The sequence below is a fragment of the Mastacembelus armatus genome, chromosome 4, assembly GCF_900324485.2.
Source record: "Mastacembelus armatus chromosome 4, fMasArm1.2, whole genome shotgun sequence".
Taxonomy (NCBI): domain Eukaryota; kingdom Metazoa; phylum Chordata; class Actinopteri; order Synbranchiformes; family Mastacembelidae; genus Mastacembelus; species Mastacembelus armatus.
In genome coordinates, this window is record NC_046636.1 from 10,768,236 (window position 1) to 10,788,688 (window position 20,453).

At 40.6% G+C, this 20,453-nt stretch overlaps 1 protein-coding gene across 1 annotated transcript in view; it reads right to left on the reverse strand.

The window, feature by feature from the left end:
• The window catches only part of atp13a3 (ATPase 13A3), a 43,369-nt gene that overhangs the window by 21,007 nt on the left and 1,909 nt on the right, over positions 1–20,453 (reverse strand). The window contains 9 exon segments of the mRNA XM_026322876.2: positions 392–464; positions 1,345–1,479; positions 2,861–2,930; positions 3,382–3,465; positions 3,737–3,807; positions 4,332–4,535; positions 5,236–5,409; positions 5,528–5,614; positions 12,076–12,156. Coding sequence (XP_026178661.1) covers positions 392–464; positions 1,345–1,479; positions 2,861–2,930; positions 3,382–3,465; positions 3,737–3,807; positions 4,332–4,535; positions 5,236–5,409; positions 5,528–5,578 — 862 coding nt within the window. The 5' untranslated portion in view covers positions 5,579–5,614; positions 12,076–12,156.

The following is a 20,453-nucleotide window of genomic DNA, read 5'->3' on the forward strand; positions in this document are numbered from 1 at the left end:
CACTTCCATAGCAATTGTAAACATTAAGTTTTTTGGTTTGGAATTAACTAACTTGACAAGGCTGTCAATACTTATAGTACTTCTTCAAACACTATTTTAAAAGGCATACAAAAGTGTATGCAGAACCTTTAAAGAGTGCTGTGACATGCACTCACTCTCTTAAAAGTCTGCAGTGTCCTGCCATAGCAGAAAGCCAAAGCTGAGTGATTGTTTAAACAAATATGGTTCAGCACAGAGGCAGAAAACACCTAGTGTGATGTTTAGGTTTGAAAGCACTCCAGGAAAGCCAGAGGCTGTAGAGAATAATAGCTTAAGTATACTACTACTTAAAATCACTATAGAAAGGCAATCTATAAAAGGAGACACAAAACACCAAAAAAAATTGACAAACCATTGTTGGATCGGCATACAGATACACGGACAATACTGTGAGCTGCCACCATATCGTGAAGCATGATGTATTGCTGGAGAAAGAAAACAAACAAAAAAAAAAGTGATGAAGAACCTTATAGAATCTTGATTTCCATGATCACCTGTGTTACTGCAAGGATATTGTCATCTGAGTTTGTGAGCTACAAAGCCAGGGGCAGCAGACCATGTGCAGATGAGCTTTGATGCTAGCCTTAAAAGCCTGGATCAGACCCGAGTGGAGTGGTGACTAACATGGATTTGGTTACGTTCACAGAGTTCACTTAGCATGAAATAACACTGCCTTTGTCATTCATTTGAATGGGGCAAGCGTCTTTCAGTAAGTATTTCTGTGATTCTCTTTGTTACTTGATGTATTTCATACAGCTGTCAGACAATCTGAGAAAAAAAAACAGCAAAGTGAGGGACATTTTATTGTTAATGTCCCTATAACATCCAGAAGGACACACAACATCAGACATACAAAAGTTAAAATAATACCATATACATGCTGCCTTATCCAAGTAATATTCAATACAAGCCTTGAGTCTCTGCTCACTGCATGGAAACGGCATCTCCAGCAAGGGGCAAAAGTTGTTACACAAGGTGAGAGTATGAATGTAGAATTATATCAGAAATGCTTTTTCAAAGAAATGAGTTGTGGCTCTCAGTAAAGCATAAATGTTTATAGGACTTTTTTCTTTTTTTTTTTTTTTTTAAATGTCATTGTGACAGTCCCAGAGTCTCTATGTAAATGACAAAAGACATTTACAAAAAATTAACATAACATCAAACAGACACAGTGCACACTACTGACATTGAGATTATGAAATATCTTGTGTACAAAGCTGACATTTTCATTTTTTGATACAGAAGATGTGAAAGCACACCAGAAAATGAAGATTTAACAAAGGCTCGACAATTTGAGGAGCTTACCTTTTTGATGGTGTACAGAGTTGTAGCTATGGATATAACCGACATCAAAACAATGGTCATAGCATAGTAGTAATACTCATCAGCACTCCACAGAATCACACTGAAGAGCTGGAAGATGTAGAAAGGGTTGAGGACCTGCAGTAGGGGACAGAGAGCAAGATAAGTGTGTCAAATACAAATGTGAGAGCATAACAATAAATATACAACAAACGTAACCTAAAGTGCTTATCTTCTGAATACAAATACTCAGGTTCCCATGTGTGTAGTAGCTTTAGTAGATAAATTTTGCTTTTGCTGGAACTGAAACAGTGAATTGTAAAATCCACCAGACAGCCTCCAGAGGTATCAGTCACAATAATTAAATGAAAGACGTGCATCTACGCAGTATCTTTTACAGGTGATCAAATTCCTTTCAAAAATAATACAAAATGTCAGCACATAGAATTCTGACAGCTGCTGGAAAATATGTCTGCTGTCCATCAATTCTGTCACACACCCATCACATCATCAACATTGGCCCTAGAACATCTCATCTCATTGTGTCAAACACTATGAGATGAGCACACAAGTTGACAAGATGACTTTTTTCAAGGAAAATTCAAACTTAATTATCTACACACAGGCCAGTATATTTGCCTACAAGTGGGGGGGGGGGGGGTCTGATGATCATGATGCCTCAAAACTTCTTGACAAAGTATGGTAGAAGCTACACAGCAATGGGACCAACCCACCCACAATTTGGTCAGCTTTTCATGAAAAAAACAACATGAAAATGTTACATGAAAAACCAATAAATGAATAGAAGGTTAGGTTATTGGTATCAATAAAAAAGATAAATTCATAATGATTGGTGTGGTACCATTCTCACTGTTATATCACATTTTGCAAACACGTTATGGAGCATAATCGTGCACTCACCTCCTAATTTTGAATTATTTTGATGCAATTTTGACCTGAAGCTGTGTCTTCAAAACTGAAGCCAATTAACAATCGGGACTTCATTTTCCTATTATTAGCTTGCAAATCTGGTAAAATTTAGCTACTTTCATTTCTGAGGCTTTCTCCTTATAGCCCGGTGTAGTTCATAGAATGCTGTTCTGGGGGACATTTTTCTGGGGGGACATTTACTTTGGAAGTACATACTTCTCAGTACAATAGGAATCATGAGTGATGTAAATGTTGATTTGTCAAACACTAACTTAAGCCAATGCAGCCTCCCCCATTTTTTAAAAGTTTTCAGTATTGTAAACAACAGCTTTCCACAAAGAAAGAAACTCAAACATCAAACGCCAACACCAGTCAGAATTGTGTGTTGAGTGTTCACAACAAATTCAGAGAAATTTTGATTTTGATGAATCACAGAAAAGATTTTCACTAAAATTGGTTCTTGCAGCCAGTTTATGCTACTTCAGTTATGCAAACATAAAAAAAGGTTCTCTCTGGTCTGTTCCTCAGTGGGGTACTTCTGAGAATTGATTCCCTAAAACGCCTCAAGCCAATGCAAACAGGGCCCTACCTCTTTGACAAGCAGCTTGAAAACCGAAGGCACTTTCACTGCAATTTCATTCACGCCAAAGAAGAGTCTCCTGACAAGTCAAAGAGGCATTCATTAGTCAAGTGTTTTGTATACCTTCATATATGAACACATATTATACAGCAGAGATGCACAACAATGTACTGTTAAAGGACTCAGGTGCATGTATGTTTTCATTCTAAACAATACTAAACAACTGAAATCATCTACTAAAGATGATTTCAGTTTCTCCTTTCTTGCAGAAAGATCTTTTATTCTGTGAGATCCTCTGGACTTCGCATAGCACAAATTGTCATTTTACAGACTGTTTTCCTTGGCCACTTCTGATAAATCCCTGCTGGAATGCGGCCTCACAAATCCAAAGAATATGAAAATAATTCCTGTCAAGGGAAAGCTCTTAACATCTGCAGCTATTGTTACTTGCACAATAGAATAATCTATCTATCTACCTATCTATCTACCTATCTATCTATCTATCTATCTATCCTTCAGACAGATTTTACCTGTACTCCTGCTGGTTCCTGGACAGGCCTGCACTGTGCTCCAAGTGAAGGGTAGAGCAGCTGATCTGCAGATCCTCCAGGCCTCTGCAAAGGCAATATAGGTCAAAGCAGGAGGCAAAGTTAACATTAACAATTACCATATTTTCTGGACTATTAGTCGCTTTTAGCAAAAAGTTTTTTGTTTTTTTTTTATTGAACAGAAAGAAAACATATACATATATATATATATATATCACTTCAGTGTATAAGTCACATTTCTATTTATACTAAATGTAGTTAAACAGAAGAAATTTTTGAAGTGAAAAAGTCAGCAAACGATCTATAAAACTTCAGTAGGTAATCAAAGAATGCTTACGTTAAAACTTCAAAGTTCTGCAACTCATCTTTCCAATAATACTTTGTGCTATGGAAGGTAAAATAGCGAATCTAAAAGAAACACAAGAGGAGAGGGGCAAAAGGAGAAGGAGGAAAAGGTGACTTTTATTTGACACAAGTCAGTGTTGCTGTAATGTCCACACAAGGAAAAATTCAAAAAGGAAAAGTGAAGACAAGCAGTGTTACAAAATGCACAATATAAAATTCCAGTGAGGATCATCTAAGTAGCTAAACCACTGGAAGATATAACATATTTCTGATATTTTTATAGTTGTTTTTTTTTTTTTTTTTTTGATTTTTTTTTAAGTGTTATGGAAGTTTTATAGAGTTCCAACAAGAACAGCCAAAAACTGTTTGGATAGAATTCAGTTTTATTCAATATATGCTTAACATTTTGTGATCTCACAATAGCAACATAAATATGGGGTATAATTACACGATTAAAACAAGTGAATCCTTCTACTAATCTGGAAACCTAATAGAGACAAGTGATCGTCAGCCTGGCACCACATGTGTGGTTGTCGTCAATAATGTTTTCAAGGTACATGTAAGATCTGTGTGAGATGGATGTGCACCTGAATGGGCTGGTAGTCGACATATCCGCTGATGAGCTCCTCAGTGGGGCTGTGATCAGGGAGGTGGGAAGGGTGTTTCTTGTCCAGGGGGGAGGTGGTAGGGGAGGAGGGGGAGGTGGTCTGGGTCTCCAGTCTGTGGAAGGGGCTGCTCCCCGGGGCCAGCATCACTCGGACCCTGGCCAGGAACCAGCGCCGGAATTCATCCTAGTCAAACAAACAAGTTACGTTATTTAACTTTTAAGGCACTTAATTCGTTAATGCCATAACTCCTCTCCATTTAAAAGCTTACCTCCACACTTGCAGGTAACACACATTAGCAATTTTGGTTTTGTCTTTCTAAAAGTTATGTTTTTCTCCCAGGAGACAGACCCACAGAGATCTTTTAAATATTTCTTTATTAAAATATTGCATGTAAAGGTGAGGCATTTTGAGTATTTGCTTGGTGTTTATATTGCTGGGACAGAGGGCAAAAGTTTAAAGTACAAAAGGTTAAGTGTCTAAAGAGTTTGTGGTATTGGTTAACCAATGCTGAACACAGTCAACTGAACATTACTGGACTCTGAAAGCTAACAGACTGCTACTATCAGAGACTGCCACTATCAGGGACGATCAATTAAACATAACAGGTGACAGCTCAATGATACACTGAGGCAGCTGCTTGATTTGTGCTTTAGCTCTTGTGAGGGTATTTAGGAACAAACACATGCATGAGAACAGAGATTAAAAACTGCAAATACACCATTAGACACTGCTGGACACTGATTCTGACAAAGAAAAGCAGCAAATCATTACACTAAAGAAGCTGAAACCAGAGAATATCTGTGATTTTGACTAAAACAATTAATTATCAAGACACATTTTCAGTCGTTTGTGTCTTGTTGTTATAACTCTACCTGCCACCTACCGTGGTGCGCAGCAACACCACCTGAGCATCACGGGCTGTGGTACGGCAGCAGGTGGATTTGACACACCACTCTGGCATCCAGTAGAGCAACAAGAGGAGGAAGCCCCCTGTACACAGCACTCCGAGGCTCACCAGTGCCATTCGCCACCGACACAAGCGGTAGCCCAGCAATTCCTAAAGGGTGGGAGAGAGAGAGAAAAAAAAAAAAAAAAAAATCAGGGTGTAGTCTGGGTAAGTGTGAAAAAAAAAGACTCTCACACTGGCATTAATGTAAAATGAAAAAGAGGTATACCATCTCCTCCTCTTCCCCCTTGTTGAGGATCTTCAGGTCTTCCTTCTCCATGCTGCAGAACAGTTTGGCAAGCCCCTTCCTTAGTCACTGCAAACAACAGACAAAATGGTCAGACAATTCAAGCAGGGGTCACAAAATGCTTTTAAGGGATGACCAGCAAAAGTACTGTTTGGAAAATGCTGAGTATTTATTAACACATTTTTTACATTTTTATGAGATTCTGAACAAAAGCCCAGAAAAGGAAAAAACCCATATCATCATTCATTACACAGAGGAAACCCACTGTTTTACTTTTCATGCATGTCTCTGACTGGCAAATCATCACTCATTCACTCTGCACCATCCGGAATAATGGGAGATCCCAGTTTGGGGATCATGCTCCGGTCTTCATCAATGGAAAGATGGTGGACGGGTGCGTAGCATCCGTTGCCTTGGGGTTCACAATGCACCTGGACCGCATACATCACTGCTCTGGTGAAAGGACACAGCAGCAGTTGTTTTTCCTGAGGACACTTAAAAAAGGCAGACTGCCACAAGAACTGCTGGTAAACCTTTTACCGTTGCTCTATAAAAAGCATCCTAACATACTGCATCTCATTGTGGTATCTCAGTTGCACTGCAGCGAGATGTGTTCTATTTATTTAGAATTGTATTTTTACTGTGTATTAGGACCCACGTGTATCACCTTTTTATGCCACCCTACAAAAACCTTTTGCCATCCATGTAAAAATTTCTAGATCTGCGAGTGATGCTTGTCCTGCTATCTTCCTCTCAGTTATCCCTGAAGACTTGCTAGATGTCAATGAAGGTACACTGGCACTTTGCACAAGTGTGTATGTCAATTCTGCTGCAACTGACAGAGAGGGGCATCTAGGTCAAAAAGCACACACTTGTGAAAATGCCAGTTAGGCTGCAGAAAATCTGTCTATGAAGGCAAAAGCAGAATCAAGCTCCAATAGATTGCTTGGCAATTGCGTAACTCGAGCATTGAGTTAAAGAGGAAAAACGGTGAAGCTGACCGCATGTGAACAGTCAAACTGTGAGTAAGCAGTATGAAAGATTAATTAGGCTACTGGCCTTAATGTCAGGAGTTGGTAATCAACCATGTTCACTCAGGATTAAACTGGGGCTTCTAGAGAAATTGGTAATACCCTATAACACACTGCTAAACTGCCAATCAAGTTTTTAAGTAGTAAGTGGCACAGGCTGAAACATTGCTGAAGAGCTTTATTCTTGCAAATTCCAATCACGCCACCTAAGACATAAAGGAAGGAACAAATTAGAGATAATAATCTATGCCTGGCATCTTTGTTTACATGTTAGATTGGATTGAACTCGCATTTAGATCAAGGCAAGGCAAACCTTGCCTCTGCATGTCTGCTTGATAACAGCACAGCTGCATGTTAACACGCACACCATATTACTACTACAACGCTATACACGCAATCTTCTCACACCACACATTACCTTTGGATGGTAATTTCAATGTAAAAGTCAAGTTAAACGAGTATTAATAAGATTTATGTTTAAATTGTACACTTCACAATCAAAGTTAGAACAAACAAAAAATCTAAATAATGAAATATTTAAAATAATAAAACTATAAGACTATAAAGGTAATTTTCATACCATGAGCACAGTAGGCATGCCTGGTTTCCGCTTCTTTGGCGGTGCCAGGCGAATGTTAGTATTTATAACAGCCAAATAACTTTTTACCAACGTTAGCTGCACTGTGGGAAATCTCTTGCGTTTACTCACACTTTATAACAACACAGCTTCGCTCTGTGATTATTACTTAGGAATAAGTTATGAAACGTTAAACTATTATAGCAAGGCTGATACATTGTAACGTTGGTGTAACGTAATGAAAGCGCACACAAGAGACCAATAACAGTCACAATGCAGTTCAGCAAGAAAATGTTAAACATCGCAAACTTACTTAAACTTATGAAGTTAATGCCTCTGTCATGATTCCCCTCTTGGGACTTCCTGCCAGGGGACCTTTAGGAGCCTGGTTTTCCTTTCCTCCAGGCTGAGTGTTTTCCTCAACAGCCTGTTTCTCCTGTCTCCCAGGCTGAGTGCTTTCTTCCTCAGCCTGAGGCTTCCTCTCCTCATTCTGAGGTCTCATCTATCTCTCAGCCTGGGCGTCATTTTTCTCAGGCGGAGTACTCTTTTCCTCAGTCTGGATTAGCTTTCCCCCAGTCTGAGTACCTTTCTCCTCATCCTGAGGTTTCTTTCTCATGGACTGAGACTTCACTCCCTCAGCTGGAGCCCCTTCTTCTTCTTCAGACTGAGTCGTCTCTTTCCTCTCCACCTGAGCTTACACTCACTCAGTCTGAACCTATACTCACCGGGTCTGGTTTCCCTTTCTCCCCGGCTGAGTGTTTTCCTCCTCAGCCTGAGGTTACCTCTCCTCAGCCTGTTTCTCCTTTTCCCCACCAGCGCCCCAGCGGCCAGAGCTTCCTGAGCAGCCGCCGCAGCAGCAGCCAGAGCTTCCCGAGCAGCCGCCACAGCAGCAGCAACCTGAACCTCAGTGTGCCGACGTGACCGTCCCCGCTGAGGTTCCATCCCAGCCGCCAGAAGAACTGGACCATCAGCCTCGACAATGACAGAACCGTCGCCGTCCAAAGAGGCCACCCCTTGAACCTCGATGTGCCGACAAAGCCATCCCCACCAAGGTTCTACCTTCCTCCTCGCAGAGAACTCAGTGCACCGACGACAGCGTCCCCGCTGAGGATCCATGCCAGCGACCTGAACCTCACTGCGCCGACGCTCACGTCCCCTCTGAGGTTCCATCCCCGCGCCTCTGTGTGCCGACAACGACGTCCCCGCCGTGGTCCCCTTCTCTTCTCTGACCAGTTTTCCGCCTCAGTCTCCAGCCAGCACCTCACCTCTGTCTCTGGCAGGCCCTGCCCCTAATCTTCCAGCTGGTCCAGAGCCCACGTCTCCAGAGCCCCTGTTTCTGGACCCTCCGTGTGCCGATGACAGCGTCCCCTCTGAGGGTCTCTCCCAGTCTCTGGTGCCCCTACTGCCGGACCCTCAGCATGTCGAGGACAGCATCCCCACTGAGGTCCTGCCCCAGCCTCCGGACCCTCAGAGTGCTGACGACGGCGTCCCCACTAAGGTCCTCTCCCGGCCTCCGACAGGCCTGGCACCAGATTCCCAAGATGGGCTCTCCCCGGCTGTTTCCCTAAGTCACCGGCCAGCTCATCGCCTCAATCTTCAGCGGGCCCCTCGTCTGAGTCCCCTGCTGGCGCCTCGCATCCTCTCCAGTTCCCGGCCGAGCGTCCAGAGCTTCCAAAGTCACCGCCGCCGCAGCCTGCTGAGTCTCCCGGACCACTTGGTCCACAGCGACCAGAGTCCGGTCCACAATCACTACGGTGTCTACAGCAACCACAGTGTCCACATTGTCCGCAGGGCCCAGAGTGGCCAGAGCCGCCAGATTGGCCTGAGCCGCCACTGAACCCACAGTTACCAGAGTTTCCTCAGCCGCCACAGTTTCCTGAGTTTTCGTGGCAGCCACCAGAGTCTCACCCTCCAGCGCCGATGCCACCAGAGTCTTACCCTCCAGCGCTGTGCAAACCTCTGCCCCTTGAGCCCCAGCCAGACGAGTAGGGCTGGGTATCGAATTCAATACTTTTTAAGCACCGACCGAATTGCCTCGATACTATAGAGTATCGAAAAATTTCTTTTCGTTCGGTACCAAATTTCGATACCTAAGGGTTTAATCTCGTCAGTTTAATCCTGTCAGTGAGCCAAGCCAATAAGCATGCAGCACGCTTGATATGCCTGATTCAAACGCTGGTGATTGGCTGTAGTGAGGCACCAAGGAAAAACACTAGTTTACACCGGTTACGCCCAGAGATGCGGTTCACACGTGAGGCTGTTGTGTGTAATCATTCTAACCCCGAAGTGTTAAACACAATGTGGAAAAGGTCAATGCAGTGTGGCTGCATTTCACTAAGCTCAACAACAACAGCGTGCGATGCAACATTTGCAACAAAATAATTGCTGCCAAGACTGGCAACACGTCAAATCTGATGAAGCACTTAATCGTGCACGGAATAAACATAAGAGCAGAAGGTTGCTCCATCTTTGACTGCAAGAAAACCGAGCAGAACCGGTATCGAAGTCAAGGTATCGGTATCGGAAATATTTGAACGATACCCAGCCCTACAGACGAGTCTCTGCCGCCTCGACGGTCAGCGCCTCCAGTGACGCCTCAACGGTCAGCACCTCCTGCGCCGCCTCGTCAGCCATCGCCTCCGGAGTCCCCAGCTTCGCCTCCTCGGCCGGAGTCTCCAGAGTCCCCAGAGTCCCCAGCGCCGCCTCCTCGGCCAGAGTCTCCAGAGTCCCCAGCGTCGCCTCCTCGGCCGGAGTCTCCAGAGTCCCCAGCGCCGCCTCCTCGGCCGGTGCTCAGAGCCGTTGCCAGTGGTTTAGACATTAATGGCTGTGTGTTGGGTTATTTTGAGGGGACAGCAAACTTATACTGTTATACAAGCTGTACACTCACTACTTTACATTGTAGCAAAGTGTCATTTCTTCAGTGTTGTCACATGAAAAGATATAATAAATTATTTACAAAAATGTGAGGGGTGTACTCACTTCTGTGAGATACTGTACCCCCCTCTTTCCTTTGTTCCTTGCCGAAGCATTAATTAGTTGACAGAGAGTTTGTAATGCTAGTTTGTAGTAAAGTGAGTTTTTTGTGACAACTGTCTCCTCCAGTCTTTCTTAGGTTTTACCATCTCATCCGGTTCCCTTGGTTTTTGTATTTTATTTTGCCCTGGAGTTCCCAGGAGGGAATTAAACTCTTGTCCTGCATTTGGGTCCTATGTTCAGTGCTGTGACTATATCTTTGAAACAAATTCTGAAGAGACATGCCATGATTCAGAAATGCCATTGGTATATTTTTCTTTCAAATGTAGAGAGACACAAAACAGAAAGAGTACACACACACACAGACAGTTATGGTTCTCTGAACGCTGTTATCAGTGGCAAACAGCAGCATGGTGCATCAGGGCATGGTGCCAATGTAGCCACTCTGCTATTGCCCCATCAAGACCCAGCGATCCTTTATCACTATCCCCATGCTCTGAACACACACATTTTATCTGCTGGCGCTACCCGGGTGGACTTTCTCCGGCATACAGCGGGACATTTCGCTTAAGGCCATACCCTTCCCTCTATTTCACAATAGCAGACCACTGGCCAGCAATAGGCAGTAGCTGCAGTGCAACAAGAAACATTCCTTCCCCAGTGGATGCAATGACTGGAAATGTCGACACCAGGTTATCACAAGACTGCTGTCATAATATGGTGACTGAGAGATTAGCATACCAATAAAAACACCACTCAGAAAGAATTCAAAATTATGAAGTATGAGGGTTTTGAAACCAGAGTGTTATACTGTCGGTTATATTGGATCCAAACTGTTTAGATAACCTCAGGAAGCATAAAGGATTCCATAATTACAAGCTCCAGACAGGCCAAAGTTAAAGCTTGGTGAGTCACAGACTCAAGTACCAATATGTTACACATTAACTGGGGCAATGGATAGATCAAGTTATATTTTCATTTAGTTGAACCTCTGCAGAGTTCACCTAATCACTGGATGTTCTTTTTGCTGGAGTGGCACAAACAATAATGCAATGTCTAACAAGAACATTTACAGTATGCATTTCAGCAAAGTAAAAAAAAAACAAAAAAAAAAAACATTATGCTGACTTAGGCAACAGCACAGTATCCCCATGAGTAAATCTAAAAAATTAGCACAGCTCATAAATATTATCAGACAACCAAAATGATGCAGAGTAAACCCTTATCCCACGGTTCATTAGATTCTAGGTTCTGAGTTACTTCACATAGCTTGGCAGTATATTGGCAGTACAATCAGCTCAATGGGGATTTACAACCTGGGCATGTGGTCATTTGAAGGACCTCTAAGGATGACATAGTGAAGGTGGTGATCTTGCTATACAGGATCATTACATCCATCCATCCCCTATACCCGCTTTTTCCTGAATCAGCGTCACGGGGATCTGCTGGAGCCTATCCCAGCTCTCTCTCGGGTGGAAGGAAGGGGTACACCCTGGACAGGTCACCAGTCCATCACAGGGCCACATATAGACACACAAAGACAGACAACCTCACACACTCACACTCACTCCTACGGGCAATTTAGATTCACAAATCAGCCTAACATGCATGTTTTTGGTCGGAAACCGGAGTACCCGGAGTAAACCCACGCAAGCACAGGGAGAACATGCAAACACAAAAAGGCCGGGTTACGAACCAACGACCTTCTTGCTGTGAGGCAACAGTGCTAACCACTCAGCCACCATGCTGCCCAGGATCACTACAGTGTCCGTAAAATATACTGGGGAAACTAAATATAGCTCACATTCAGAGTCCAATGCAGTCTTCAACATTGAAGAAGCTTTTGTGCAGTTTTGTGATGGTCCAATGTTGCTATTCTAGATTCAGTATTCTGGACTCCATCTTCTCAGCACTCCAAGAAAATAACACAGACAAAAGTTGCCATTTACCTTGAGAGCCAGGGACAAGACGCCCCAGGCAGTCCTCCTCCCTGCAGTTAGTTTACTCTCTCACCACACCAACCTGGAACCCTGGAAAAAAAAGAACAAACTTAACAATGCACATTACAAACACAGCTTTCCAAAACTTTTACACATTTTGACAAAACGGTAACAATTCATCCTAAGAGAAAAATAATGGTTAATGTGTACTGAGCTGCATAAGAATTTTTCAACAAACTAGGTAAGGTAAAAACACATGCCAAGGTGTTCACTGATGTATATTGTTAGACAGTATATATTCGTTTGGTATGCGCTTAGAAAGTACTGAGTAGAACCTGCCTTTTATGTATGAATTCAGCTACATAATGGAAATGTGCTTAAGGCATCCCCTGAAAGGGAAAAGACTAAAAAGCAAAAATTAGTCAAACTGGCCCTGTCCAACTAAATATGACCACAATTTTTTTTGGTTTTACTTGACTTCATGTACCAACCCTGTTCAACCTGATCATCTTTACGCGTCACTCCCAGTGACTAGGAAGCTGGGTGCTGTGATAACATCATGTGCAACAATTTGAACAAAAAATCATGACCCAGTGATGAAATGGCTCCAGTATATGAAAGAACTGACAGGTGATTCCTCCTGACTCCTATCTACACATGAGGCTTGCTGTTTCCATCTCTGTATCAATGCTGATGACACAATGTAAACCATCTCCCACTCCTTTTTGCCTACTAGAACAGTAACAAACAAACCAACCAAAAAAAAAAAAAAAACAGATACTGTAAGCTGTGTATATGAAGTTGACAGGGGAGACCAATGTTCTTACTGGAACATAGATTACCCTGTTTGGGGCCTCTAGGAGTCAGCATGACTCCTGGATATATTTATAGCCTTCTTGAGCCCAGCCTAAAGCCACATTGTTGTCTCTGATTTGATTAGTCTGCTATTGTATTAATAAGCAATGCTGGGTGGGGGGAAAACAAAAAGCAGCTGTTCTATTTTGAAACAAGATTACACCTGACAATCATCGGTGTTCCTGGAAAGAAACTGTGAGATGCTGGGGAAAAAAAAAACCCACTGAGTATGTGTGTATCTAAGCACAACAGAGGTCAAAACTTGGCCAGCTATATGAGTCCAAAAGCAGCGAGCATAAGATAAGTCCAATTAAAAAGGTCACTGGTATGACTCCACCATCAGGTTTTATCTCTTGTATTTGCATGGTTTGAGAATGGAATGTCTCAAAAATGCATCTGTACAAAATTAAGTTAAAAAAAAAAACACAAATAACTTGAGGACTGCTAACACTAAGCATAAACACTATCCTTTCCCTGTCTTTCCTGAGACGAAAAGGAAAAAGTGAACAATGAGCCATGACCCAAAGACAGAAGTCTATAATTCATGGAAGCATTTGGTGGAAAAAAGGTTTTGTTGCCATCATGCTTTGCACTCAATGTGCTTTCATTATCACTTCCCCTCCTACTCAGGGGGTATATAGCCCAGTTTTGTTTGCCCACCATTTGCCAATCGAGTGGTTTATCACTGTGGCTGCCTTGCTGGGAAAAAAAAACAAAAAAAAACACCTGCCCTTCCTACCAGTTTACCAGTTAAAGTAACAACTTTGTGCATTTTGGATAACTTAAGAAGGATAAATGTGGCATCTCATAATATTCTGCGACTTGTTGCTGTTTACCTTCAGGTAATGTAACTGCATTGTATATGCAAAACCTCAGTGATTTATTGAACAGATAATCACTGAGTGATGAAGTAGATAAAGTATAAAATAAATGCTATAAAACATCAACCCCACCCCACACCTGAACAGTTATGAACTCTTCCTCCACCAGCTTTGAAAGCATTCATATGTACAGAGGAGATGCAACAAGGCACCAAGCACACAGGCCCATACAGTTTCATCATTAGAGTGGTGTCACAGATCAGAACCAGCCCAGAGGGAAAGAATAGAGGAAGAAGAAAAGAACAAGAACAGACCCATTCTGCAACAGGAGAAGCACAATTGGTCACTAAAAATTCCTAGGAAAATTTCCTAGAAAAAAAAATAGATCTTTTTCCCCTTTGACAAAACTGGTGATTTTACAAGTACTTGTTTTTCTGAAGTTATCAACAATACACCAGATTTTACCTGTCAGACACTGCAGAAACAGTTAAACATGTTAAACTTGTCAGTCCAGCCTTTTTCTGAGTACCCACCTGCAAATCTCATATTTCACAATATACATTTGGACTGCATCACTGACCAAAGTCAACTATACAACAATCTCATATTGTTGTATAGTTGACTTTGGCACAGTTAACAAATACTACTGTACAAACCATGTCACTGAGCTGTCACAAGTTTTTATACATCTTCAGGATTCATTTTGCTAAGAAGCTTAATGGACCTGGGTTTTTGACAAACCTGGAACTGGTTCCATAATAGAACCAGCCATCTCTTCTTCTAAAATGTTAAAAGTAAATATGTACGAGTAATGTTAATCATATCAATCAATAAATATATTCATAAGGAAATGTAATTTGCTGATTGAAAGTACAATCATTACAATCAGAGAAAATGTTATCAGAAAAATTTAGGATGTTTGAAGAACTATAATTGATTACAGTAAGAAAAACACCACATTTTTTTTGTCATTTGATGTAATGTGTATCTAGTATATGTGGCATGTAATAGGGAAGTGAAATTCCTGTTGTAATGTCAAAAGCAACTAAGCAGCCAGGTGGCTCGATCAAAGGGGAAGTGTTAAAATATCTCCAATTCCACCCATATTTTCGAGAACAAATGCCAGAAAAAATATTTCCAGTTACATGACACACTATTAATAATGAATTGCTGAAATATGAGCTGCTTCATATTGGATGAAGACATCACAAAATATGACAAATTCTATAGTGTTTTGTAGAAGGACATCTGAAGTAGACAAATCGTAACAAGGGAAGTACGTTAGTTCAATAAGGCTCAGAACTCCAAAATGTTTAAAAAAATTTTTAAATAAACTAATAAGGGTACAGGTACATGTTTAAAATTACTAGTGATGTCCCAATCCAATCTGCAAGATTGATATTGGGGCAGATCCAGGCATTTTTTTAAATGGTTGGATTGGATTGGATTAAACATGTGGCGAAGCCAGTCTTTTGTTGTCATGTCTGCGGTGTAGACATACTTTTTACTGGTAAACAAGAGCAGTCGAATAGCAATTTGTAAAGTGTGCAATGTGGCTGTTTTGTGAGCTGGTAGTTGTAGAGCAAAATTCTATACTACCAACTTCATTCTCCACCTAGAAAAAAAACAACAACAAAAAAAAAAAAACCACAAAACGAAACACAGCGAGTTTGCTCAGGCAAAGGCTGAAGGCTCTGTTATTTTTGCATACTTTACATATTTTTGCATCTGTAAGAGCATCTGGAGCCAAGGTACTAGCTACCCTCTCAGCTATACCAGAACTTCACAACAAAGTTTGTGACCACCTAGGAAATATTTTATCAGACGCGACAGCTATTGCCTTTACCAGACGTGGAGTTCTGATATATGCCTGATGTCACTGCTTAGCCTAACTGCCCACTGGACTGACTCCACATTTAAGTTAAAGAAAGCAGTACTGCATGCTAATGAGTTCTGTGCATCTCATACAACCGAGCATGTGAGACAAGCAAAAAAAAAAAAAAAAAAAAAAAAACTAAGGAATAGTTTGGATGCAGACATGTTTTAAATGCATTTGTCACGGACAAAGGACAACATTGCAATGCGTTTTATTGTACTTAATATGCTTACCTTTACTAATCATCAGAGAGGGAATTTGGTTTATTTACAAAATATGCAAAAATAACAATAAATAAATAAAAATATTAAATGATCTGGATGGGATCGGGGGCAAAAACACTTGATCAGAAATCCCTAAAAATTACTGCAGTGCATGATGCCAAGAGACGGTTACATATTGTTATATATGGCTTTACTGTCCTTTCAGATGGGCTGATTACCATGTCCCATATCTGACTAGAATGCACAGCTTTCAGCTTTACACTGGGCACTTGACCTAAATCCTATCAATTCAGAAACTATTGCAGTCAAACACAATGTGATGAAATGTATGTTCTCAGTACTCAACTTTTACAGACACTACAAATCACAAAACACCACAGAGAATGGCCAGGGTCAATTCAACCAGATGCTAACAAGTTGGCCTGTTGGAAAATCATTCCAGTGTAGGTCAAAGCTGCATTTCAGCAGAGGTTAATAATAAATAGAATCTTGTCATACCAACAACTAACCAAACATCAGCTCGATAATTGTGTAAAGGACATGTCATGTAGGCACTTGCTGTACCTCACAAGCTGCCCTGTCAGTGGAGTTGTTTTGTTTGTTTGATTAAAAAACAAACAAACACAAAACAATAATAGAGCAGATATGCTATCTAAAGCATGGAGTCATTTACAATATAAATATTCATTGAAGCTCATCTATTAATGAAGGAAAGATCTGCAACTCCTCAAACATATTGTAGATGGCTGTACTGGAAGTTGTCAGATGACATACACAAGCTTTAGATCACAAACAGTGACCTATAATTAATGCAATGCGAAAGAAATGGGAGTTAACATGAATGGAGAGTAAGAGGTGTACAAGAACTGAGGCTGCGTATGGTGCAAATCTTGTGAAAGATCTATGAGAAGAAAAATGAAGTGAAACGCCTGGGAAAAGGCAATATTCCAACAGATCAAAAGTGGGCTGAGTTTTAAGTCAGAGCACATGCTCCTGGATTAACAGTGGCATTGCTTGACAGTCTATGAAAAACAACTGATACCACTGCATAAAAGATTAAGAGACTGCTTTACTTTGTAGAGCAGCTTATTGATAGAATCATTTCTATAAGGATGTTATAGACCAGACTACTGAATTAATAAAAGATATCCTTATTTAATTAGTAAATTTAAATCGTAAATGTCATCTGCAAGTCAAGATGAAAAGGGTGAATCAGTTCAACTGAACTGCAGTCTTAAATGCCAAATGAGAAATATTTGAAGGAAATAAATACAACTCAGAGTGTGTCCTCACACATGCTCCCAAGAGAAGGGGTATCTTTTTTTTGGTAGGGGTGTTCATTTGAGGGTTTTGTTGCTGAATCAGTTTCCTATGGTCATAAAGCATATGAGTCTGATTTTCAGCAGATATGTACCACCCACACAATGAACCACTGTACAACTCATGATGCGTCAGTGTGAGGCTATGTCACTTTACTTAATGCCAGATGAAGGAGTGGTGTCAACAGCAGCTTTGCCATAGTAGTACTGTGCTCTTTGGCCATTTTACCAGATCTGTGAAAGGGATGTAAACATGACTGCAGCGCTTCAATAGCATCTGATCTCTTGAGCTTCTCCATGATCATCACCATGTAGAGTACTTTAGGAAGGGGCCTATCCAGAGCTCTGTTCAATTCAAATTCAATTTGTTGAATCATCTCATTGTTTGCTGATAAGGGCAGCTAGAGCCAGCAGTGTGGGACCCACCACATAAACTTCAAATGAAAGTCTGCCATATATATCCAAAAACCACCTCACAAACAATCATTAGTGTCACAGTGATGCAGTCCAAATGCTTTTAAAAAGACATCCTTAAACTGTAAAGTCTCATACTTTGAAACTGTTAGTGGCAATGTTATGCAAATCCTAAATGATCAGTAAAATCTTCAAATAAATAATAAAGAATCTGTCATAGCAACAGGACTGCACTGTTGAAGTTACTTCAACTAAAGCTGAATTATTAAAGTGTTATGTAGGACTGTTGAAGTTAACACTTTAATACAGTACTGTAAATTTGATCAGGTATGAACTCGAACAAAGTGTATTCAGCTAAAAAGTAGAAAATCAAATAAATTTTCATTTGTACATCGTGACTCAATATATAAATATACATACATGTTAACCAATTTTTAGAGCTTCAGGTATCATTTATTTTGCAAAGGGCAGGACTAAAACAGGACTATAAACATCCCATTAGCCACACAGTAAAATTAAAACTATTCTACGTGCCACAGTTTTATAATGACAAAATCAAATAATCATTTCTCTTAACATTAATCCAGTGGAGTTTAAATATAAACAGCGAAGCTTTTAAAAGACACGAGGTGCAAATTTGAACTGGTGGCGTGTGAATCTGGCAAGTTAACAGTTTGATCCGACAGTAATCTGCTCCATCAATTCCTGTTCTTAGTGAATAGTCTCAACTTTTTAGAGAGATTTCAGACGTGCATGATCATGTTTTTTTTTTTTAAGCCTATTTTTTAATGTTCCACAACACATTATATATCATCATGCTTTAAGTGTTTTCATATAGGGGTGGCTTTTCTTCATTCTAACTTTTAACTTTAATTGTAATATTATTGTTACAGTAACTTTGAAAATTATTTGTGAACAATAAATACATCTTATTAACCATGTCTGAAAAATGTTTTTTGGGAAACAATTAAGTCTGAAATGTGAGAAATGTGAGAACCTGTTGACTCATCACACTGGCTGCTGTGCATGCACAGACATGTGATTACCAATGTTGCTGAATGACTCCTAGAATCAAGGAGTCATCACACCCATATTTCATGAAGGCAGCAGTTCCCTTTTTACACTTTCGTTTCTTTTGTAACATCACAGCTAAATTAAGTACATTAAGTCTTGATATAACCAACATTTTGTGTTGATTTTGTGTGTGTGAGTGGGACACCTTCATATGGACTAAGGGAATAGCTATAGATCAGTGGTGGTCAACCCTGGTTTTGAAAAATTTTCAGCCTTGCTTGTTTTCCAGCTAGCCATGCTTTTTTTTAGCTTCAGATTGGCTGAACACACCCCTGATCTATACCACGTTGGCTCCTGGTGTAGATCATCATTTCTCCCAACTCAAAGATTACATTGTCATCAAAGTCACATAAACTAATTTTTTCCTCTGCCTCACTATGAGCAACTCTGTGAAACATGACAAAGCTGGCCATGGAAAATGAATAGGCATAATGAAGAGGGAAAAATAAAGTCTAGTCTACACACTAAAATGGTATACTGCTCATTGTAAATACTGCAAAACCATGCCAAGTACCACAATGCTGTATACTACACCAGATGACTGCAGTGCAAGATAAAAGTGGAGCTCTTAAACTACTTTGAACAAGCCTATGACTTCCCTTAGAGAGGTACAATAACATTAATTATAATAAAAATAACAATTATTATTATTATTGTTGTTGATTGTTAATTACTGAAAAATTTTTAATTTGTAACCCCAGTCCAGTCACAAGCAATGACAGAACAGCGATTCTGGCTTAAGATTCTATCATGGAAAAAAATGAATCTCCATAAAATAAGATACTTGGTTGTTGTAATATGCTAACTTAACCTGCCTGAGTTTACTTGTTTGTGCTGTTTGCATTTGGCACTGTAGTAAAATGATATACTGCCCTTATTACAGCTTTATTTCCAGGCACTGGTAAAGCAAAGGAAAACAGTTGTTCATTGTTTTTAAAGACAAATTTGCTTCTTTTTTTTTTTTTAAATAAAGCAACTGTGTGAATATTTGAAAAGTGTTGCCCATGCCAAATAAATATAATAAACAAGTGCTCAAACATAATTCTATAACAAAAATGTCATGATATTTCTGGGCATATCATAAAGTTCAATGGACATAAACCGTATTATTAAAATATGACAGAATACATAAAAAAATATATATATACGTAATGAAGACAAAGTCATATTCCACACTGATCTGTGGTGACGTAATAAAGTACCAATTATACAAATGAAAAATCCATGGTAATGAATCCCTATATAAGTGCAGTAAGATAAAAAGATAAAGTGGAAAAAATAAAATATCATATATAATACATATATGATCGGTCGTGGCCTAATGGATAGGGAGTCGGACTTGTAACCTGAAAGTCATGGGTTTGAGTCTCAGGTCCGACAGGAATTGTTGGTGGGCAGCGTGAACAGCCAGCGCCCTGTCCACCCTCAATGCCACAATGAGACCCTTGAGCAAGGCACCGGACCCCCAACTGGCATTGGCTGCCCACTGCTCCGGGTGTGTGCACTTGGGTGGTAATAGAATTTCCCCACTGTGGGACTAATAAGGGAATTAAGTCAAGTCAAGTCAAGTAGATCTCAAGGGTGGATCTCAAGGGTGGATCTCAAGGGTGGATCTCAAGGGTGGATCTCAGGGTGGATCTGAGGGTGGATTGTGAGAAGACAAAGCAAATTCTTCCAGCTATTGGCTGCCAGAACCTAATCCAGGTAATCATCAGTGGCTAGAGCAGGGATAGTTGAAAAATAAGCAGCTCAAGATGGGAGTTGCCCGCACCTGCTCTACCTGAAGGCGAATAATGCGAGATCA